Source organism: Triturus cristatus, chromosome 9 (assembly GCF_964204655.1).
Source record: "Triturus cristatus chromosome 9, aTriCri1.1, whole genome shotgun sequence".
NCBI lineage: Eukaryota > Metazoa > Chordata > Amphibia > Caudata > Salamandridae > Triturus > Triturus cristatus.
In genome coordinates, this window is record NC_140592.1 from 1,045,052,624 (window position 1) to 1,045,077,017 (window position 24,394).

At 41.5% G+C, this 24,394-nt stretch overlaps 1 protein-coding gene across 1 annotated transcript; it reads right to left on the minus strand.

Annotated features, from left to right (window-relative positions):
• Window positions 1–54: 54 nt before the first annotated feature.
• On the minus strand, window positions 55–23,910 carry LOC146799331 (uncharacterized). Its single transcript, XM_085626885.1, has 3 exons — window positions 23,858–23,910; window positions 20,747–20,763; window positions 55–883 (listed from the first exon to the last, which is right to left on the minus strand). The coding sequence occupies exons 1-3, from the start codon at window positions 23,865–23,867 to the stop codon at window positions 272–274; spliced, it is 639 nt and encodes a 212-aa protein (XP_085483011.1). The 5' UTR covers window positions 23,868–23,910; the 3' UTR covers window positions 55–271.
• Window positions 23,911–24,394: the final 484 nt, after the last annotated feature.

The window sequence follows — 24,394 nt, forward strand, 5'->3', positions numbered from 1 at the left end:
AGAACGAGTGGTTTTACAAATCAATGAAAAAATGTTTTTGCACTGAACAAGTGATAATTGATTCATACATTTATTTTAAAGTATTCACTGCAACTGTATCCATTTTAAAAATGCAAAATCATAATTTCGAGAGAGCTTGATTGCGTAGTTTTAAGGCTCTTTAATTGAAGAGATGTATGTTGAATGCAGATGCTGTTGAACATGCCTTAAGAGATGAAGGCTTTTGTTTCCAGTTTTTTTGGTCATGTTTTCTTGATAGGAACTGCCTGAGTTATTGTCCCTTCTTTGGTCCCTTGTCTTTACCCTGGCACTTTCCATCATATCCCTGTCCTTGGCTTTCTTCATGACCCTGTCCTTGTTTTCCATATTCTTGACCCTTTCCCTTGTCCTCTGCTTGACCCTTTCCTTGTTTTTCTCCGTAGCCTTGCCACTGGTCTTGTGCTTTGCCGCCTCCTAATTGTTTTTCTTCAGCTTTTCCCTGACCATATTCCTGGCCATATCCCTGGTCTTTTCCCTGGTCTTTTCCCTGACCTTTTCCTTGGTCTTTTCCTTGTTCCTTCCCCTGGTCTCTTCCCTGATCTCTTCCCTGACCATATCCTTGGTCTTTTGGCTGGTCTTTTCCCTGACCATATCCTTGGCCTTTTCCCTGGTCCTGTGCTTCACCTTTTCCCTGTGCTACTCCAAAGCATGTCCCTTGAGCTCCTTGTTTCCCATACTCCTGGCCATGGCCTTGGCCTGCTTCTTGGCCTTTTTCCTTGCCAGGACTGATTCCTTGTCCTTGCTGCTGGCCATTGCCTTTGTCCTGTGGTTTGTCTTGTGCTTGGTCTTGCTTTTGTCTATATTGGTCTTTTTGAACTCCGCCTGTTTCTTCAATTTCTTTTCCCTAGTGAGAAAAGAAAGAGAACAAGATGGAGAGATGGTCAGTTTTTGGTTCACTAAAATAAATCAAAACCTGTTTCATGTTAAGCAGTTATTTAACAAACAGAAGAATCTACATTACACATGCATATTACACAGAATCAACACACTTATCTGGTGATCACTGAAGCAATGACATGCACAATACCGAATCTATGAAGAACAAGGATATCTGTCTCATTTGAACCACCACAATTTCTGTACATTTCAGCAGTTCCAGTGCAAGGATTCTCATATCCTTAGTCAAAATTATATTTTCCTATTTTTGGGCTCCCTTTCTTGTAGCAAAAATGCAATTTTTGATGGCTCTTTGTATAAACTGGTATTCTCATGTGGCATCTTGTAGTGGTACAGTAAGGCAGCTGACCCCATTTGCCTTAGTGCAGCACTGGCCCTGGATTTGGGAAGGGAACAGCATGAAAGAAAATACAATTTTAAAAGATCTACATGCAGTGTATCATATCACTTAAACTAAATGAAAAGTTTAGCTTTTTTGTTTTCATTTTTTTTAATGTCATACTCCATAAAGAGATTGCATCGTTTTAAGTAGAGCAACTATTTTCCATGTTTTGTAACACCAAAAAGGTTGACATTGATGACACAATGGATGCCATCGTCAATGAGTTCAAAAGTCACATATGACAACAGAGATCTCAGCAGAGCATTTATGAATGCTGTGTCCTCAACTCCTCTCCTGTTTTGCTCACAAGGGTGCAGAAGGGGCATGTCATATCTGGCCATTCGCTCTAACAACACACATTAAATAATAGAAAGGAACTTTAACTGGTAGCCTCTTCTCTCTGCTATTTGTTCATTTTAATTTATCTAGAAACTAAGCGTAAAAGAGTTTCCTGCATATGTATCTCCATTGGAAGAATATTACAGGCGGTTTTTCACCGTCAGGTATGTTGGGGGGGTTCCTCGGGGGGGGGTGAGGGTGGGGTGTTGGGTGGTGGGTGAAAAAGCAAAAAAAATAGTCTTCATATATGGGTACCACAAGCTTAGGATGAGAGTAAACGTGAAGTATAGTCATGGGGTGTCATGGGTAGATCTATAAGTATTAAAACCCTCTCATGGAATTTGAACGGAATCGGCGACAAGAGGAAACAGACTAGGGTCTGTGATTTTTTAAGAAACTCTGGCGCCGACCTTATGTTTATACAAGAAACACACCTTGAGTTCAATGTTTGTAAGCTAGTTTTTGAAAAATTGGGGTGGGTGCAGGAGATAGTGTGCTCCAGACAGAAGGGGGTGACCAGGGGGGTTGCGATTATTGTTAGGGTAAATAGGGGGATAAGACTGATAAAGTTTGAGTCTGACCAGACCGGTAGATGGATTGTGGCAGCCCTCACCATTCACGGCATCCAGTACACATGTGCAGTATATTACGGCCCAAACGATGATGACCCCGGTCCTCTATTGAAACTGGCAGCAGGTCTATTAGCACCCCCGGGTCCTGTGATTTTGGGGGGGGATTTTAATCTTATTTTTGATTCTACTCTGGATAGGACTTCAAGGGTAAAATATCATGCCCCTTCCAAATCACTTTCTGCCCTGAGAGCTATGATGAAAGACTTTAATTTACTGGATGTTTGGAGAGCCAAGTTCGGCTCTACCAGGGGGTTTACATTTTATAGCAAAAAATATAAAAATTATTCGAGAATCGATTACTTCCTGGTAGATCAACATTTGCTAGCAGACATAATCTCCCTTTCCCATATCCCAGTAGGGATATCCGACCATGCGGTAGTTGAAATGGTCTTCTCACTAAGTTCTAGACCCCCTGTCATTAGGTGGACACTGGAGAGGACGCTACTTTTAGAGGATAAAGTGAAGGTAGAATTGAGGAAATTAACAACTGAATTTCTAAATATTAACATTGGCTCCTCTACCATTCAGATGGTTTGGGAATCTTATAAGGCTTTTTTACGTGGCATGTTGAGTTCCCTGATGGCCCACAACAGAAAGATTCTTAAAAATAAAAAACAGGATGAGTTGAAAGCGATTACTGAAAAGGATTTGGAACTACAAATAGCCACTGTTTCAGATAGAGAGAAGATTCCAAAATTAGAAAAGGAGCTTCAAGATCTACAACTATCTCTTAAGGCTAGCGAAGAAAAGATCACTCGGAAAAAATGGGAAACTAGTAAGCTAAAGAATTTTGAATATGGGGAGAAATGTGGGGCCCTTCTTGCCTGGAAATCCAGAGAGGAAAGATCTAGGAACAATATTAAAGTTTTAACTCAGAGAGAGACAGGTTTATCAATTTTGGAGGATGGGGATATCAGGGAGGAAGCGAGAGGATTCATGCAAAGCCTATATAAGGAAGATACGAGTGCCGAGCTAGAGAATGTCCAATCCTGGTTAAGCCAGAAAAATTTACCCCAAATCTCAGAAATTGATAAGAACTATCTAGAGAGTGAGATTAGGGAAGGGGAAGTAATAGCTCAACTTAAGAGAACAAAGAGGGGGAAAGCGGCGGGCCCAGACGGGTTACCAAGTGAAGTATATATAGACTGTTCAGAGCAATTGGTACCTGTCCTTACTTTACTTTTTAACCACTTATTGATTTCTGGCCAGAGCATCCCCCCCACTTGGGCGGAAGCGACGATCACCCTGATTATAAAACCTAATAAGGATCCGAAAAAAATTGAGTCCTACAGGCCCATTTCTCTCTTAAATTCTGATTTGAAACTTTATTCGGGGATCTTAGCAACTAGGCTTGCCAAAATTATAAAATCTATCATACATCAGGATCAAAGAGGGTTCATCCCAGGGAGGCAGCTGAATGAGTTAACCTTCCAGGCGATCGGTGCCATCGATTATGCAGAAGACAGAGGGCTTCCATTATCTCTAATTGCAATAGACGCAGCCAAGGCCTTTGACCAAGTAAACTGGAATTATCTGTGGGCCACCATGGCTGGGTTCGGGTTCCCTTCAATTTTTATAGAGGGAATTAAATCACTTTATCAGGGTCCCAGAGCAAAAGTATTGGTCAACAACGGCTTGTCTGATTGGTTTCAGATATCCCGTGGTACGAGACAGGGTTGCCCCCTGTCCCCTCTTTTGTTTGACATTTATTTTGAGCCTTTTGTTTGTGGTATAAGGGCCGATAATGTAATTCAACCTTTTAAGATAGCAGATTTAGAGCTAAAGGTTGCTCTTTATGCGGACGACCTTCTTTTATATACCTCTAATCATGAGGAAGCTATACCCAGGTTGTTTTATTTAGCGGAAGAATTTGGAAGGCTCTCGGGATACCAAATAAATAGAGAAAAGACCGAAATAATGGGATGGAATAATATTACACCTATACAAAATGTAAAACATAGAATGAGATATTTGGGAATTTATTTAACCCAAGAATTGAAAAATATTTCGAAAGTGAGCTGGCAGACTGTAGTAAAAGAAATAACAAAAACATTAACACGATGGGGTAATCTGCCACTTAACATCTATGGACGTGTTAACCTTATTAAAATGTCTATTCTCCCCAAATTAACTTTTTTGTACAATTCCATCCCCTTATCATTTCCACAAAAAGAGATTAAGCACCTTCAAGGTAAGATCGGTTCCTTTATCTGGGCTTGTAAATCTCCCAGGATAGCCTGGAAAAAGCTAAGAAGAGGGTTAAGGATCGGGGGCTTAGGTTTACCTGACTTATTCACATACTGTCATGCCTTTCACTTTAAAAATTTTAGACTACTGACCAACAAATTGGACTCAACCTCACAGGGCCGCCTATTCCAGGCTTTGCTTCATGATCTACCACAGGGACAGGAGTTTTTTTTGTTTAAATTTGGTGACCAGAAATTTTACAAGAAAGTCCGTTTGAAGATCCTGCAGGCTGCGCTTAGGAACTGGGTATTTGTCCGGAGGGCTCTGGGAATCCCATATTACCATGCTAATGCTCCAGTCTGGGACTCCCCGGGCACCCCGGAGTGCCTTCAGGACCAGTTGTCCCAACCTTTAAAAACAGCCGGAGTGAGGAGATGGGGAGATCTTTGGGGCAACTTGGGCCTTTTGGACTGGGATTTCTTAGCTTCACTCACAAATGGATCTCTGACAAGATTTAAGTTTTACCAACTCTCCGCATGGTGGTCAAGACAGACGGTACAGCGACCGAGTGATCTCGAGATACTTGAATCTGTCTCCAGGGGAGGAGGGTGGAAACGTGAGGTTTCATTTTGGTATAAGGCTTTACTGGGGGCAACTGAAATGTTAAACAGTGAGTTGGCTAGTCTCTGGGGTAATCCGATATCAGATAGTCCTGAAGTGATAAGTAAGATCTGGATGGACTCTTTCTCTCTGTCTCAGAGTTTAATAAAACCAGCTAGTCTAAGGAGAAATCATTTGTTCACGGTCTATTGGGTGTATTGGACCCCCGCTAGATTGTCCAGGGTCACACGTGTGAGTTATTGCTGCCCGCGCTGCAAACTCTTGTTAGCCGATGACATACATATATTTTTAGAATGTCCAAAGATTCTCGAATATTGGCAAGAGATTTTTGACTTCCTGCAGAAGGTTTTAACAATTACCATTATATGTTCTCCTAGGGTAGTCTTTTTTGGCTTACCTCCTGGTTATAACGTGAACAATTATTCCACACAATTTATATTCTATGTGATGGTCATAGCCAGGAGAGAGATTTGCAAAGAATGGAAGTCAACTGTCCCTCCCAGGTTTACTGACTGCCTACGATCTATTATAGAAGTTAGCAAGATGGATATGGCGTGCCATAACGAGAATTCAGATAACGTGTGGTCGGCTTTGGTGGCCTGGTTGTCGACATAACGGTCCGATGATTACGCCAGAGGTTTGTTATGATCCGGTCCTCCCCAGCCTGAGATATTCTATCGTAGGACAGGGGAGTGGGACAAGGAAACAGCCTACCTCTGGGTACCTTTAATGCCACTCATTGAGTCCAGGGCGGTTGTGCAAGGCATATGGGGTTTCCATCTAGAGTATAGATTGGCGGCATATATGAGGACACAAAAAAAAAAAAAAAAAAAAAAAGGAAGAATATTATGAACTTTACTTAAAAATACTAAAGGTGAAAAATGTGAGAGTTGTTAAAAAAACAAAATTAGAAGTTTACTCCATTGAGGATCTTATTAACTCGTGATTTTTGGGGAATTCACTAAGATATCTAGGAATACACATGCAACTTCTTGACAAGCTGAGATTCATGTAAATAATGTTAGAAGATATATGTGATTTCTTGTTTACGAACATGAGAAAGCAGTTCTGTATCCATTTCATATGTACAGTATACAGTTGCACATATTTTTTTTTTAATCTCTTTTTATTGATTGAAATGAAATGGCGATTTATGGAGCGTGAACAATCACCCGAAGGTGTCAAGGCGCTTGCTTATTGATTTGGCTAAGGGGTTCGCAGGGACTTTAAAGACTAAACAACCAAGTCTTTAACGCCTTCCTGAAAGCTAACAGATGTGTCTCCTGTTTCAGTTTTATTGGAAGAGAGTTCCACAACCTAGTTGCACCCAATAAAAAGCTTCTGCCCCCCCAGGAGCATTTTTTCACCCTGGGAACAACAAGATCATGTGCAGAGGATGAGCGAAGATTGCGTGCTGGGACGTAGGGTATCAAATTCCGTTTTAAAAATCCTGGTCCTATGTACTGTGCGGTCTTAAAGACAATACATTGAGCCTTGAACACTATATGTCTTTTTATTGGCAGCCAGTGTAGATCCTTGAGTGCCATTGACACAGATTTGTCTTGGGATGTTCAACAGGAGCCTGACCGCCGCATTCTGCACAACCTGCAATTTAGCTAGGGATTTTTTCTGGAGGTTGATAAAGAGCCCATTGCAGTAGTCGGCCCTTGAGAGGACAAGTGCTGAAACCACTAATTCACAGAGCTCAGCTGGGATGAATGGGAGGATTTTTTGTAGAATTTTTAACGTATAGAAAGAGAGGGAGGTAACCTGGTTGACGTAGTATTCAAATGAATGTTTGGAATCAAAAGTGACTCCCAGGTTCTTAACCTTGTCACTGGCATTGGCAATGGCCCCAATTCCAGGGGCCAGAGATCAGGTGACCAAAAAGTAAAACATCCGTCTTTCTGGAGTTAATTTTTAAGCAATTAGTAGCCATCCATTCCTCAACCTGACGGAGGCAGGAACTGTTTCAAAGTGTCAGTGGGGGATCCTGACACTGAGACGATAATCTGTGTATCGTCTGCATAGGAAATAGCAGAAACACCTAAGGACCTGATCAGTTTTGCCAATGGTGCAACATAAATATTCAAAAGAGTGGGGCTCAGGGAGGATCCCTGTGGCACCCCACATGGTAATGTAAACAACAAACAACAAACAACAATACAGATTTCACAAACAGCATCAACTGGAAGTCACAGTAATCATTGACATGGAACACATGAATGAAATTCAATAAATTACACCTCCCTTGAGTAGATCGCTCCTGCGCTTCAAAGTTCTGGTTCATCTGGGGAAAACTGCAACAGTAATCTGGGCGGTACACAAATGTCCCCCCTGTATGTATTCCATTTGCCCCATATTTACGTCCACTTTTTCAGGCACCCCTGGAAATATACACTGTTTTCTCCCTGAACATGTACCAATCCATGTCACTTTTCCAATCCATCACTGTCGAAACATCTTGTGCCCCCCATTTCCTTGCTATATTTCTCCTAGCAACCATCTGACCCAGCGCCACTAACGTCCTCTCTTTGCTACCCAAATCTGTAGGTTCCCATATGTTTAGCAGGCAGCGTTTAGCCTCGGGTACTATTCTCTCTCTCAGTACCTCCCCCATGCACAGCACTACGTCACTCCAATACCCACTAATAGGCGGGCATTCCCATATAGTATGGAAGAACGTGCCATCCACACTGTCTTCTGCAACTACTGTTGTCTCTGTATCCCATCTTGACCAAAGCCGGTCCTGTGACATATATTCTGTGTAATATCTTCAACTGCACCAATTTGAGTTTAGATGATATTGCTACCTCCCTTGGCGATGCCAGTGCTTCTTGTCAGTCCTCATCCTTCAGCTCTGACAAGACCCTTTCCCATTCACACGGAGCTGCGGAAGTGGATCAGGTGAATGGGTAATCAGTTTTGAGTACGTCAGGGAAATCACCTTTCGTGGCATATACCCATCCAGAAGCCTATCCTCGAGAGGCGAGGCCTCGGGAGGGGTCTCCCCTCTCGGGATCTCTGTCTCCAAGGCATGTCGTACCTGTAGATACCGTAATCTCTCAGTTTCCGCCAACTCGTGCTCTTGTTGCATAGTCGCGAAGGGCACGACCTCCTGCTTTTTCCATAGGCCCCACACCCAAGATATCCCAATGATATCCCATTTATTGAAACACTTCGTTCTCCAGAGGGAGCCCAATTGTTCTGTATCCCACAGCGGTGTGACCAGCATGATAGTTTTTTTCCCAACCTATACTCCTATGTACCGTATGCCACACCTGCACCGAATGCTCAGTGGGTCCTGTCAGGTGAAATTTCAGGGGCCTGAAATATAATTCCCATGTGTGATTACTACCGGGTAAGAGCCACCTGTCCATAGCATACCCCGGATCACTCTGAGATCGGTATATGCAATAGTTAATGGCAGCTAGTTTGGCCGCTCAATAGAACTTTTTGATATTCTGTAGTCTGATTTCCCCCATCGTACCAGCCCTTTACTAGCTTTGGGAATGAAATTCTTGGTGTACTATTTACCCAGAGCAACGTTCTCTATGCACCTTCTACCACTCTAAAATATGACACAGGGACGGAGTTAGCTGAATTCTAAAGGACATACAAAAAATGAGGCAACGACATCATCTTGAAGAGCGCCTCCCTGACTAGTAGGGACAGTGGAAGAGTCTTCCAGTGCTCCACATCGTTTCTCAGCTGCTGTAGCGGCAGCAACAAGTTAGAGGCATAATATTGTTTAGGATCTTTAGTAATTAACAGTCCAAGATATTTAAATCCGTCTGTGGCTATCCTCACAGTACAGTCTTTGGGCAGGGGAGGCAGGTTTCCATTCAACACAAAAGTAAGTGATTTTGACCAGGTTGTGGTGTATCCGGAGTAGGTACCGAAATTAGTGAATATGTTAAGAACCCTATGCAGGGATATCTCTGGAGAGGCCAGGTACAGCAAGATATCATCTGCATAGAGTGAGATATGATCTTCCCATTCCACTGTCCAACACAATCCCCAAATTATAGGGTCTTTCCGGATCCAGTAGGCCAATGGCTCCAACGTCAATGCAAATAAGAGCGGGGACAAGGGGCAACCTAGTTGCGTCCCCCTGTACCGATGGAAAATGGCTGATTATTTTATTGTTAACAACCACTTGCAAAAGGGGGTCAGTATATAGGAGTCGTATCCAGCTGATAATTTTAGGTCCAAACCCAAGTTTCTCGGCAAAAAGATATGGCCACTCTACGGTGTCGAACGACATGGCCGCATCCAAGGACACCACCATTGCGTCCTCTTGTATGGTATTTACTCTTCCCATTACTCCGTGCAGTCGTCACAAGTTTAGAGAGGTGTTTCTTGACTGCATAAAGCCTGATTGGTCAGGATGAACTAACCCAGAAATAACCCGGACCAGAGGGGTGGCCAGCAACTTGGCCAGGATTTTGACATCTGCATTCAGCAGCGATATGGGACGGTATGATGATGCATTTATTTCTGGGTTTTCCGTCTTTAGATATCACTACCGAAGTGGCTATCCTCTTGTCCTGTGGAAGGTGTCCCTTCTCAAGACTTTCCTCATACATTACCTTAAGCTGAGAGGAAATTCTATCCGGCCGCAGCTTATAGAGCTCGATCGGGAAACCATTTGGGCCCATTGTCTTCCCTGTCTGGAGGAAACGTATGGTCTGAACTATTTCTTCCTTTGTGAGGTCATTATCTAGCAAAGTTCTATCATCGTCCACTAGCACCGGTAGATGCATTTCAGACAGTAACCCTTTCACTTCCCTTTCCTGCCTGGTGCTCCTAGATGTGAAGAGCTGTTCGTAGTATTTGGCAAATTCATCCTCAATGTCTTGCGTGTCTGCTTAACAGCCACCAGCGTCCATCAACAGCTCTGTGACTAGCCGGCTCGCCAAATCTCTCCTGTCAAGCTAAGCCAACAGTTTCCCTGCTTTGTCCCCAAGCTCGTAGATGCGCCCCATCTTGTGCCTATTCAATGTTCTCGCCATGTCCCTCGCCTCGTTCCTATACTCCTTTTTCTTAAGATTGAGAATATATGTTTTATCCCGCTGGCCTGATGTAGTAAGTTCCCCCTCTTTAATTTCAGTATCTCTTCCTCTAACCTGAGTAACCCTGCATTCCTCTCCTGTTTTGTTCCTGCTATCTGGGACACCGCGTGACCCTGGATCACCGTCTTGAAGGCTTCCCAAAGGGTCTGAGCAGATTCAACAGATCCCTCATTCTCTATAAAATAATAATCTATTTCCTGGGTGATTCTCAGCTTTATCTTCGGATTGTGGAGATGGCAAGGGTTTATTGGCGCTAGCCTAGTACCACTACCTTTCCCGATCTCCACTTGCGCCCATACTGGAAAATCATCTGATATGTCCCTCGCTAAGTGTCGGATCTCTCTAATGTAGGATACCTGGTCTGCCGGGGTAAGGATATAGTTGTTCCGAGTGAGACTATTATGGGCCCCAGAGTGAAATGAGAAGTGTGCCTCAGTGGGATGGTGAACCCTCCATGCGTCTAATAGTCCCATTGGGTCCATGAAGAGTGGGAGTATCAGCTTTGATGAGGCTATATCCCTGGGCGGATAACAGTCTAATCTACCTGACACAAAGGAATTGAGGTCTCCCCCTATTATCAGTTTACCTTTGGGAAATGTTACCATTGCCTTTCCTAGGTCGCTGAATGCAGCCTCCTGCAGGCCTAGCAGTGAGTGCACTGATATTAAGGTCAGCACTTCACCTTCCCAAGATCCAGGCACCCCTGCATATCTCCCCAAGTTATCGGTGCATGTGCGGTCTATTGTCATAGGGAAATAACTTTTCTTCAGAATACCTACTCCCAGAGAGCCCATGGTAAACCTTCAGTGTACCACCAGCTGGTAGCCCCATCTAACCAGGGCCTTGCACATATTTCCTATTAAATGTGTTTCCTGGAGCAGTACCACCTCTGGGGCATGTCGTTTAATAAGCCGCAATATAATTCCCCGTTTAAGTTTATCCCGTAGCCCGTTTATATTCCAGGACAGTAGCCGGAATCCTTTCTCACCTGTGGTGCCCATGGTTCTGCTCACTACTCACTACTAAAAACTGGCATGTCATAGTTCTCCCCATAGCGAAGGTGCCCAACCAAGGGGGGGGATGGTTGCGATCAATTGGTCCCACTGAACCTACTCCCACTCTCCATCTTTTATCCCTGCCCACAGCATGTGAATCTGTAACAAATTAACAGTACAACAATCACAAAACCCCCATGACCCCCCTCCCTGCTCCCCTGCACTCTGGGCTCAGAACTGCCCCCGTCCTCAAAAATGCAGAGTGCTTGTCGTCCCATATATAACTAAACGTAGTGTTAAGGGGAGGGCCCCTCAGCCGGGCTCCCAGGATCCAACCCCTCCAATCAGTGTCCCTACATGTCTCTATTACTCATCTTTACTAATTCAACGTAGTCACTTATCGTTCTCTATTCGACTCCAATGGCAATTCTGCCTGTCCCTCACCCATGTTCACCGGTCCCCTCAGTCTCCTTTAATAATGCCTTGTGCCACCCTCCTTGCTGTGAAGATTTTGAATTTGAGAAGTGGTCCTTTTCTTTCTTAGGATTGTGGTCTCTTTCAGGTCTCCATCCATCAAGCCATTCTACTGATGATTCCGGCGTTTCAAAGAACCAGGACCTGCCCTCCGCTTCAACTCTAAGCTTAGCTGGAAACAACATCAAGTATCAGATACCTTTCTCTCACAGTTGGCTCTTGACCTCCAAAAAGTTCCTCCGTTTTTTTCTGCACTGTGATCGTGGTAGAAGGTGATCTCACTATTCTCATACTTGATCGGCGGGGCAGTACGGGCAGTTTGTAATGTAGTGTCACAGGCCCTGAAATTTAGCAGTCTCACCTTCAGGGGCCTTGGAGGGGCACCCGGTTTCAGCCTAACTCCGGGAATGCTGTGCGCTCTTTCAACTGTAAAGAATGTGGATAACGTCTTTGGTTTCAAATAATCGCAAATGAGGTTTCAACAAAGAGGTCGGCTGCTGGTCCTTCCGCCCTCTCAGGGACCACAAGTATCCTAATAATAGCGGCCTTCATAATTGTCCAATAGTCTCTCCATTTTCTTGCTGGCTACTTGGAGTTCCTTGATGTCCCGCTGCATCTGATTCGCCCCTCCGCTTAACTCCGTTGTAACCACTTCCATATTCTTGACTTTTTCACTAATATTGTACATGTCCACCCTCATTAGCGTCACTTCTGCCGTTATTGAGTCCATTCTTGTCTCCAGAGACGTATGAATTCCCATTATGGCCTCTATTATATCTTTCAGTGACGGGTCTCCACTGTCAGGCCCCTGCCCCTCTTCTTCTCCCCCTTTACCAAGGACATCTGGCTCAGTCTGCTTCTGCATTGTATATTTATCTAATTTGGATTTGGAGGGTTGCCTTTGTTCCTTTACCCCCGACATCGTGATCAGTTAGCTGGTGACCTGCCGGGGCCCAGACGCCTGTGTCAAACTCCCAGGCCTGGGGCCTTTCTGTAGAGTCTCTTTTGCATCTTGGGCTCTGCACCAGGGAGCCCCTGTACCCCTCAGTAGTAAATGGCTCTGATCGTGGCTTCAGTTTCCTATCAGGAGCGCCAGTTCGAACCAGATCGGTTGGGCTCTTATCAGTGATTTATTGGTTCCCTTGGCGTGGTGACCAAGTTCGATTTTTCCTGGTCTCCTCAAGAGGGACCTCTCCTTCTAGCGTCCAGGCCCCACAGTGACTCAAATAGGGGCCAGACCACCCTTTTTTCTACTCTAGGATCAGCAATTTCTACTCTCCACCTCTTTCGCAGGTGCGAAATGCAGGCCCCCCTTCCCAGCTTCACTTCAGCCTCTGCTGTTCATGTCCTCTGCGCCATCAATTGCTAGATTTAGTGTCCCCCCACAGCCCCTGCAGTGTCTCCACACAATAGGGCGATCAAATGTATGTAGTGGGGCTCCCGCTCATCTAGCTTCCCACTCTGCAGTGTGTTCCACAAAGCCCCGGGCCTCCACTGGGCCTGCACTATCTTCTTTACAGTAGCAGCACCATCTTGCGTCTCTCAAGCAGTCTGCCCTCCGTTTCATTGTGCCCGCATTTGTAACTGTTCCTGCATATGCGCCCTGGTCGATACAGCCCCCGATGGGGCAGCTGTCCCCACACAGACTCACTGGGGGTTTGCACACAAAGGCGCTCTGCTCCAACAGTGCGTTGGCGGCCGCTGTCGCTGGGCATCGCCTTGTTTGTGGGTCCACAACTGCTCTCCTGTGTAACTATCAATTTGCCGGTTTCTGGACCTGTAGCAGGGTCCCACGCTAAGTTGCCCTTTGTCTTGCCGGTGGCTCGGTCAACGACCGCTGGTCTCGCACGTATCGGGTCTCTGCACCCCTTGCCTGGCACTACGACGTTGCGGTCAGGCTCCACCACCAATTTAACCTGAGGCCTCACCCCTCTCTCAGGCCGCAACTCATGGCGCAGGCTGTTTCTACTCCTTCTGTCGGACGCTTCTCCCCGGTGTTGCCGTACATGGGATCTCAATTGATTATGCGGCGTTGTCCTTCACAAATTCTGGATCGTTTGTCCGATTTATCACGGGCATGGGACCCGGTGAGTCACAGAGCCTCACAACAGTGTGGCCATCGCAATCGGCGACTGGTTGCACACATTTTTCATTTTCTTTTGGGAAAATATTTTTTGCTTGTGAGAAGCCCTTTTAGCTAACACCTGCCATTTTCAGAAGTATTCCCCTCTTCCTATTCCCAGTCGTGGCTTCTGCGCTATGATGAAGGAGCCCAACCGATCTGGTTCGTTTAGTTTTTCTGATTCAAAGGGCTGGCAAGTCTTGGGGTTTGGCCCATCCCGAGGCCAGTAACGAGAGGGAGTGGTGAGCAATATGATCAGTGCGCATGATGGGTTGGCTGGCCATCTCAGGCAGGCCAAACCGACAAAGCACACTGAGCTGTCTCCAAACCAGCTGCGATGCTGGGTTGGAGACAATTAAGCACAGCCTCCCAGTCTCACTAAGAGTGCAAATTCATGCTGCTCAGGCCAATCCTGACACTGCTTTCAAGCGTGAGAGCAGCATCAGGATTGGCCACAGAGCTGCTGCAACGAGAACACAGAGCAGAAGAGCGTGGGAGGCAGGTAAGTAAGTTCCCTTTTTTCAAATATTTTTTTCATTGTCCATTTGCCTTTCCTCCCCCCACCTCCCTGTTGTCCATCATCCCCACCCCACACCAGCCCACCACTCCACCCGCTCATCAGCCGTTACTGCCTATTCCCATTCTGGAATAGATTTCTACTGCTCTTGTCAATCAATGACCTTTGTGAATTGCCACAATGAAGTACATTTGGGAATGCTCCCAGTCTTTGCAGGCTTTCCCACTCTGTCTTTCCACATCTCATTCTAAGGAGAAGATTTACTCACTTGGAAAAGTATGTGTGCATACATTTTGTATGACGATAAAACCAGTTTGTGAATTACAAACATGGCTTTATACATAAGATTGCTGCTTTCATGTTTAAAGTGCACCTACATATTCAAATAGCTTTGTAAATTAAACCATATATTTATGTTGTGTTACATTTTTGGGAATTTATAAAGTAGTCCAATTTGCTTATATCAGCTATGATGGCTTCTGTAGGATCTGCACTAGTGTTTTTCATTTTAGTTTCCTGGAGATCCTTGATGTGGGTGAGCAATACTGGCTGATTTGAGAAGTCCATTACTGGTGACTGGGGAATAATCATTACATCAATCGTGGGTGAAATATTGGCAATACTCGTGGATGGTGGGTGAGCAATAATGGTTGATGGGGAATTAACTATACTGGGTAAAGTATTGGCAATACTGATGGATGGTAGATAAGTAATACTGGCTGATGAGGGATATGCAATACTGGCCAAAGCATTCCCAGGACTTGCAGATGGTGAACGAGCAATAATGGAGGATGGGAATGAACAATGCTGGCTGGAGAACTGGCAATGTTGCTGGCTAGTAGATGAGCAGTACTGGCTGATGGAGGGATGATCAATACTATTTGGAATAATACAATACTGGCAGATATAGTATTGGCAACACTGCAGGGTGGTATATGAGCAGGACTAGCAATGATTGCATGAGTAATGACAGCTGTTTTGGACTGGCAATACTAGCTGATGCAATGTGGCAATACTAGATCTTTGAGTAGGGACATCACTGACAGAGAAGCAATGTCATCCGATGATGGCTCTAAAGCACTGGCTATTGAGGGAAGATAATTATTGGCTATGATGGATAAGGAAATACTGATTGATGTTGGCTGAGCAAAACTGACTGATGGGGTGTAATCAATACTTTTTGCTGGCGTAGCAGCACTGATGGTTGATGGAGTAATGGAAATACTGGTTGGTCGGGATGAGCAATAAAGGCTGATGTTCATGGTGGATTGGCAACTGGAGGCTACACAGTATGGGCTGATGTGGTGTTTTGGGAATCAACCATATAATACTAATAAGAAATCCCATTCAAAATAAGCAAAGGGTGGCGACCTTAGTTTTCACTGCCTTGTACACGGGGCATTTAGCCGCAACAACTTGATTGCTCTGATGTAGGGAAATATGTTAATACTAAGTGTGCCTTTTAGTCAAAATGTCAATTTCTGATTGCTTCATCATGGAGGTGCTTCTTCACCACTAATTTCTTTTTCTCAACAGGCTCACCCAGAGCTCTTATTGTGAGCAGTTACTTAGTAGTCAGGACTACTTTCTTGCTTTAAAATTGTTTTAAGTGAAGGACATTTTCTCCGCTTTATTCTCTCTTAGTCCCCACTTATACACAGTTAAAGACCCCGGTCAGGTTAACAGTGACTGAGGACAACTCCTGCATCTCATGTAAGTAGTCAACATGTTACTGCCTTCCAGTGCTGTACACTCTCCCATCTTGCTGCATTCAGCATATTGACCCCTTTGTTATGTGGTGTGGGTGGCAGTGAAAATGAAATGTGTCAGACAGAATAATCAGATTCTCAGGATACTGTACTACACTACAAATGTTTAGACTAAAGAGGCTGGAGGCTGGAGGTGGGAGCCATCAAATGCCCCATATTATCGAACAGATGGCATGTGATGTAGAATCCCAGTGGTGACCCTACTTGTGCACACTACAGTTTCACCATTTTCACAGAGAGATAGAACTGTGGGTGTTTATAAAACCCTTTTCATACCATTTTGTATGTATGGTACTCTAAGCGCCCATAACATAATTGTACTGGGAGGAGGGTGGAGGTAGACAGATTCCTCAGCTGTGTAAGGTCTGGATGGACCTCAAGACTTGGATGTTCAAACATTCTTATTCTCCTACCGCCTTTAAACCCACACGAGTGATGCTGCCGCGCTCTACAAATTCAATTGTTTAGTATGGTAAAATAGTTTTAGGATCTTTTTAGCTTTTTAGAGAATTCCGTCTCCTAATTAGAAAGGGGTTGACCGCAGTTTATGATTGTACTGGTAACTATTAGTTTGATATTTTTAAATGGTAGTTACCAGGTTTGATACACGGCATGGTAATCATGCTTTATCGGAAATCTCGAAGCCATTTGATGAAGTGCAGTTACCGTGCCACATATCAAACCTGATGAGATCCTTAAAATATTTTTCTATTGCCCTAAACCCACAGTTCTTGCCTTGAAAAAGGGTGTACAATTTCACGAATCGCAAGACAAGTGCTGACTTGTCTTGTGTTTTTAACAAAAATCTTAAATAATATTTACATTTTATAAATTGTGTGTAATGTAAACTCCAGATCTTTGACTAATGCCTTAAAAGTCAAAAATAGGTTCGCTGTTATTCTAACTCTGAAGATTCATCAGGAAATACTGTAGACAATTTAGAGCTCTCTTACAAACCCTGCGAGGTCAAGTTTGGGCAATAGAAATTAAGGAGAACAAAAAATGCTGTAAAAGGAAAATAAGAGAAATACAAATAAACGCTTAAGAAACCACCTGGACGCATCTATAGTGGGTTTTGAACACACACAATGGGCAGCTATTTTGGTCAATAGTTGAGCAACCTTCAAAAATGCAACTGATTATTACATATCACATGAGAAGTGAAAAACCTGTATTAACAGACTTTCTGCAAATAATCTATTCATTTTTCCTATAAAAATAATCTTATTTGATTAGAAACACTTGAGCGTCTACAGTGGCAGGCCATAATGGTATTCTAATTTGTCTTAAAATAAGATACGGATCTTTAGAGAACTTTACTCCTAAATTTATTCTTAAACAATTCTGGAATCAGCCATGTTCCTCACTCATGCGAAGGAGCATTAAAACATTTAGTATACAAAGAAGCACGATCTGATGATCCCAAAAACTATCAACTCATTGCCCTCCTCAATGTGGAGGGAAAGCTTTTTGGTAAATTTCTTATGAACAATCTGCATGCCTCAGCTGAAAGTCAGAATTTACTCTCTCTCAATAAAGGTTATACAGCAGTGTAAACTACAGGAAATTATGGAATAAACATGTAAAAAGGGCATTTGATCACTCATTAATACACTTTGTTATATCCCTACACAAGGGAACCTGGCTTAAAAAATTATAACATACAAATGGTTAAAACATGATGCATTTTTGTTGCCATCCTACTTTTTTCCTTATGTATATCAGATATAAACCAATATCTTGATAATAAAATGGTCTTTCTCCGTAACTTGGACATATGTCTGTCATCTATTTGACATATACAGATGATACTGTCAGCTGTTCTTGAACTCCTGCAGGGCTCCAATCTAAGCTATTACATCTGCAAAATGACAGCCTAGATGATGGGCTAAAGGTGAACGTGGGGAAGACTAAAATCATGCAAGGGCTATTCTAAATTTTGTCTGTGAAGTTTTTTGCCATTGATGATAACCCACTAAAACAACAAATATTATTGCAACTCAGATAGCCTATCAGTTCTAAAACCAGATTAAGCATTGTGGCTGCGGACAAGATCATTGCAGACAATAACCTTCCTCCACTAACTAATCTCACAAAGATTCCTCGGTCAGTGTACAAGGCCTTGATTGAAAACCCTCATGAGTAATAGCAGACAGGAGGGCCTTGGCACTTTGCACTCATATATAAATGTAGATTAACATATCAAAACTTATTTGAAATTTAAACAGGATTATTTCTTGTCTTCATTAGAGCCAGCCTGCAAAAGAAAATGGCTAAGATATTTGTTTATTATCTATACCGATATGGCAGTTTGAGGGGACATGGAACCAACAGTGCTCAAAAGACAATCAATTTATTGGGAATTTTTCCAAATATTAGGACTTTACTTATTTCATCTACAATTAAAAGCATGATATCATAGAATAATCTATATTTGATATCATGTGCTTACTACTTATTTCTATCTTTTAATGTTAATTGACTGGATTGCTAGTCATTATTTATTTATTACAACGTTTATTGTTGTTAAGGTCATCTTGAATTTCATCTCTATGTTTTTATTATTGTAAATGAAATATTTCTTTCCTACACAATACATTAAAATTAAGTTATTCACAAGCTCAGCAGCGCAACTCAATCAGACTTTGCATGAGATTGTGGATATCTCTGTGAGAGTTTTAAAGGGCACTGGATACTTGGATGTCAACTGCTTTATAAGTAATCTATCCCAGGCCAAGTCACACCAATCTCTAATTGATACTTAAAGATAGCGTGTCATTGCCACAGAGAGTCACCAGATTTAACAAATTCTCAATTGTAAAAGAGGGGAAACCCCACTGGTGTTTGTGTTAGGTCACAGCCATTCTAAAATGAATAGATTAATTTTGTATTCGTTTTATGGGCTTTTGCTCCGTCTGAACAATACAATTGGTAATAGGCAAATTGAATAAAAATTAATTGACCTTTATATTTTAACACCTAGCACACATGTTATGTAGAAAGATTTGATGGATATGGCCCTGATAGCCTTGGCAGTATTAAGCATTGTGTGCATTCTGCTTAATTATATTTACTAACAAGTACTGTGGCAAACAATTTGGAAAACACTTTACAGATTTGTTTCCGAGAACTATTCTAACAGATACTAAGGGATTAATGGATATATCTAGTAATGCAATTGTAAAGGATGATTTGATAATTCTGCCAAGACTGCTTCACAAGGAAGTTATTTGAGTGTGGCATCTTATGGAATGAATTAGCTTTTTAGCAGTGAAGAGAGCACGAACTAAAATTTTCATCACTATAGATATATGAAGTCTGAACCTGTAAGAATGGTGTGTCTCGAGGAACATGTCTGCAAAGCAAAATAAATGACAAAAATAGAAAACAAAAGCATAATAGTGGAAAGGTTCTCAGAAGTCCCTCCAAAATCTGTGTTGATATCCTTTCAACTAAATGAATGGGATTTTGGAGGAAATTGTAAACATCTGCTGTGGTCACTGATCTTCTGGAGTCCCATTTATTGTGACCACCCTCTTCCACGTCATTACAGATACTGACACCTGTTCACAAACTGCATTTTTTAGGATGTTTGATAGTACTACAGTAGTACCACTCACCCACTACAAACTCCTATTAAATTACCTACAGGTGAAGACCTGCACCTCTGGCTCTCTGATCTTTTCTATGCGGTGGTCTCTGCCAATGTGGCAGAAATGTCTGAATATGGGAAGTGGTTGAAAAATGAGGAATATCTGCTCCTCAACAGGAGGGTTTTTAAAAAAATGTATAGAGTGATTTAGGCAGATACATGCTAATACAAACACAAACCCACAAAAGAGTAAGAACATTACCATTCACAAACTTCATTTCTAAAAGTACAAAACCACAAAAGATCAGAAAGGAGGTAGGTTTATATATATTTCAACCCAACCTTGCGGTAAGTCTAGTACCTCAAATCACCAATCACTGGTGCTGTAACACACTCCATAGAAACCAACGGAGGCAGGGACTTACAAATAGCGACCCATGGGAAATAATGTTAAACTAATTAAATAATTTACATGTTTTAATTAAATAAATAATTTAGTGCTAAAAATATGCAAAATGGATAATGTAATGTTCCATTATTTTTTCATTACCTTATTAAAAAACATTGTTATTCAATATCTTAAATATAAAAAAAATGCTGGATACGGTAGGAGTTTTAATTTTGGTGAAAAAAATAGTTACAAAATAAATATGTATTAATATATTTAAATTATTTGATGAAAATGAATTTGGTTGAGCTAATATGCTGTAACATTATATTTTATTTAGTTATAAATTATTATTTTGGATTATTTTATATTGTTAGTTTGCATTAAAAGATTTTTTAAATCTTTTTTTAATTAAGAACCTTCAATAATGTCCCCCGTCCTTTCATCAAAGAGATCTTCGCCCCAGTGGCAGAGAGCTCAAACTATATATGGAAAGTTTTTAGTAGGAACAGACACTCTCTGATCTCAGGGGGTGGAAACATTCCAATCTATATTTAGGTGTATGTCTACAATTGAAATCTACTCTCCGTTTGCATTATATCACACATTGTATGAAGAAGGTACTATGGCATCCTTTGAATCTCTTCGAGTTTTCATGACATAAATTCTGCCACCAAATATGCCTCATCTTAGAATTTATACTGTACAATGTCTTACCTGCTTCTGCTTTTGTGCTGTAAATTAAACAAAACAATGTCAGAATGAATTAATATTTGAATTGATGTTGGGTTTTTTACAAAAAGTATATTTTTGCAACATGTATACAAAATGATGGTTTTCTTCTGCCAATAGAAAGAGGTACAACTGTTGGATCATGATACTGAAGTGTTTCAATTGAGATTTTTATTTTAATTAACAATAAAGGATTTTTTTTTAATCAAAAGCAGGAAATATACTTTGGGACTAAGGATTCATCAACACGTGGAGAATGGATATACATAAAGTTTGTCAAATAGTTTTTTTTACACCAGTGAAATATTTTCCATATAATTACATCCTTTGACTTACTCTCCCATGAAACATGAGGGTTCTAGATCTGTTTGTTTGCACACTTCGCTATACATATAAACACATGGATAGTTGGGTATAGTTAATGCAAATGTTTGTGAATACCACTCTGCAAATGTTGGCCTCAATTTTATCCTGATCTTGCCTGACTTTCCTCTAGGGACACACATACCTCCTCCCCTAGACATTAAAGACTGACTGTAGAAACAATGTCAGAAGTGTCAGAAGATCCTCATTTATAGGTGACATCTTCGTATGCAAAACTGTGGCAACCAAAGTATTGTGAATGAGGATTGCATTTTCTCTACATTTTCTGCATTTTCTTCACTAAATGTGACTTTCTAACAAACTACATTTTGTAATCAGGTCATTTACATGTCTTTTTTCCCGTTATAACGTTTTAGATTCTTTTTGTTTATTTTTTTAACTATTTAGAAATAAATCAAGATAACATGAAGACCGAAGGAGTAGGTGGATAAAGGTGGGCAGGTAACAGGCACAAGAAAGAAGGACATAAGCATGGAACATCTCCTCACCACATAATGAAACCTCTAAAGTGTGTCACTTTGAATAGAGATTTCACCTGTCCCCGTTCTTTAACAGAACACTCAGCAACAAGATGTGAGAAGTCGAAGTCAGGGTTTGAAGCATTTAAATAGGTAAACTAATAGTTGTAAGAACATTTCAACAAATGTGCATCAGATTTTAACACATGTTATAATGTACACCATGACTAATGAATGGCGTGAGTCTGGGAGAAACATTTGTTTAGACCAATAACTCACATAAAGGCTGATCTATCATATTTGTGGGCTATCTACCAACGATGTCAACGAGACTATTCATGTTAATTTAATTGTATGTAATATATTGTATGTCATGATGATTTAATTCTAACACAGGTGCTCTGCACTGCTCATTTACATCTTTTCATAATTATATAGCATTTTGATATTTAAAAAGTTAATTGCAATAGACTCTAGCAGGGTGGTGGTAGCGCTATAGAAACATTCATGAATAAATAAATAAATCTTTGAGATCGAGCTATATTAAGCACTGATTTGAAATGTGAATTTATACATATTTTATTCCATTGTATGTGTCGGAAGCATTTGACATTTTATCAAATTAACCAACTTTTGATAAGCTGTCTTGCTACCATGTCTTTTAAGAAGTTTGAGTTTATTTTTGGGCAACATAGCAAACATTTCCTTCTATCGTTCTCTATGGATTTTAAGCACATTGTGAAGTTTTTTCTAAATAACAACTTTCAGAGTGCTCAATTTATGACAATATATTTACTGTCCACTGTCACCTAAAGGATAAACACTCTTTTTTCTATCAAACTTATCAACAAGTGCTTGATAAGTGTGAATATGTATTTCAAATAAATTGCAAGTTTTTGCACTTTTAGAAAAAGTAAAATGCTAATAGATTTTTTTCTTAGAGCTCAAACCAGGTGAAAGGGGACTTCCTATTAACATCTATTTCCTTCCTGTCCTGTACTTGTTTCATTGTGATATATATGCTTCATGAAACAGACTGCCTGTGTGTATGGAAAGCCGATGAAGATGGCATTGCTTTGAGACAATAATCGCCTGTTTGTCTACTGTTGGTTGTATAGGTTAACTGAGAGTGCTGTGACATCACAAAGGCAGTTGCCCCCTGGTCCATTCAGGTAGTGTGCTACAATCAAACATTATACATTCATGTTTATTAGAGAGGTTCCTGCAATTACTGTATCTTAGCCCTATTGAGTTCCCAGATAGAATACTCCATAGGCATTTAGAGGAATGGGGCTCAGAGGCTGATGCTTTGTCATTGGATCAGGTATGCTTTCATGAGGGTATGTCCATAATTCATGGGGCACCAGAACTACTCTTACTGGCTAGAAAGAGTCTCAGCAGTAGGGCCAATCCACTTTCCTTTCAAATGGTGGGAATTGATAGGATTTGGGGTGCAAACATAATTTTTGGTGATACCTAGTCAATTGCATCACATTATGTAGCCAGAATCACATAATACAATGAGTTCACAGATGCAATGTGATGGGGGCATTGGCAAGAATGCACCTACGCACCCGGTTATTCAGTTTAGATAATTGCAACTTGATTTTGTAATTGCCTAAGGGGATTGTTCCAATAAAATATTGATCCCGTCCTATATGTCATATTGCTTAAGCAGGTGGCATACTGTGCTGTTGGACTGAACACGCACTGGTCTTTTGCACAGTGTTGTTCGAAGATCAATGATCGCTTATCCTTTGATCTGCAGAGCCCATGTTACAGTCTTTGATTGTTCCACCATTTTTTGTGATCTGACTGTTAACACGCAATTGTGTAAGAATAACATTTAAGTCTAGCTAACTCGTGAGAAGAGCAGAAAATCAGGCCAGTGCACTGAAGTGCATATAGGCTGAAGGCTCGCCAGTGTAAATGAACATTCATGTTGATAGTGCCTAAGCACACTTCCACCTAATCCTGCACTAGTACCCTGTTTCTATGATTGTATTGCAGATGAATTAAACATAGTTAGAATATTGCTGGATTCTGATAATATGATGCTTGTTCAATTAGCTTGTGAATCATTTTCAAAACATTGTTATATTTTTTATGTATCTATTTTGTAATGTTTTATTATGTTGAGCACCTAAGTAGAGCGAATGTTTTTTATTTAAATCGACAAACTATTAAAGGCCTCAAAGAATTTACAGTGTGAGATTGTGATCAAAAGCTTAAATTAAGAGCAGCAGTCACTTACATTGGTCCATGGCTTGGGAGGTTGTAGTCCTGTGTCCCCAAAGAAGAAACAAAGGTCTGTGAAGGAACAAAAGTTCGTAAGGAAACCAAAATAAGGAACAGGAATCTTGATCTTTGCACTGTGATCTATTAATTTGTAATAACATAACATGCAGTGCCTAATCGTACTTTTTGACATTTGTTTGAACGTGAAGAGGAAATTCTGTTAACTGGCTGAATTATCAGCTCAAAAATCAGGAAATCAGAATTCATATTCCAGAAAATCATCTTAATCAAATTCTGTGAACCTAGGCAGTCACTGTATCTCACATCTTGTCTTGCTTTATTTGGGTACAAGCATCTAACTACTTTTACTAGGCTCCATACAACAGTTGTGCATTTGTGACATTAGGAGGAGCCCTCTCTGAAACCATCTGCCTGCTAAATGGAGTCAAAGGTAAGAAGATAATGTCCTTCCTGCTACAAAGGATATGAGCACTCCTCTGTATGGAAAAGTTGGCAAATGAGGTTTAGATCAAGGAAAGACAATTTTGGAAAT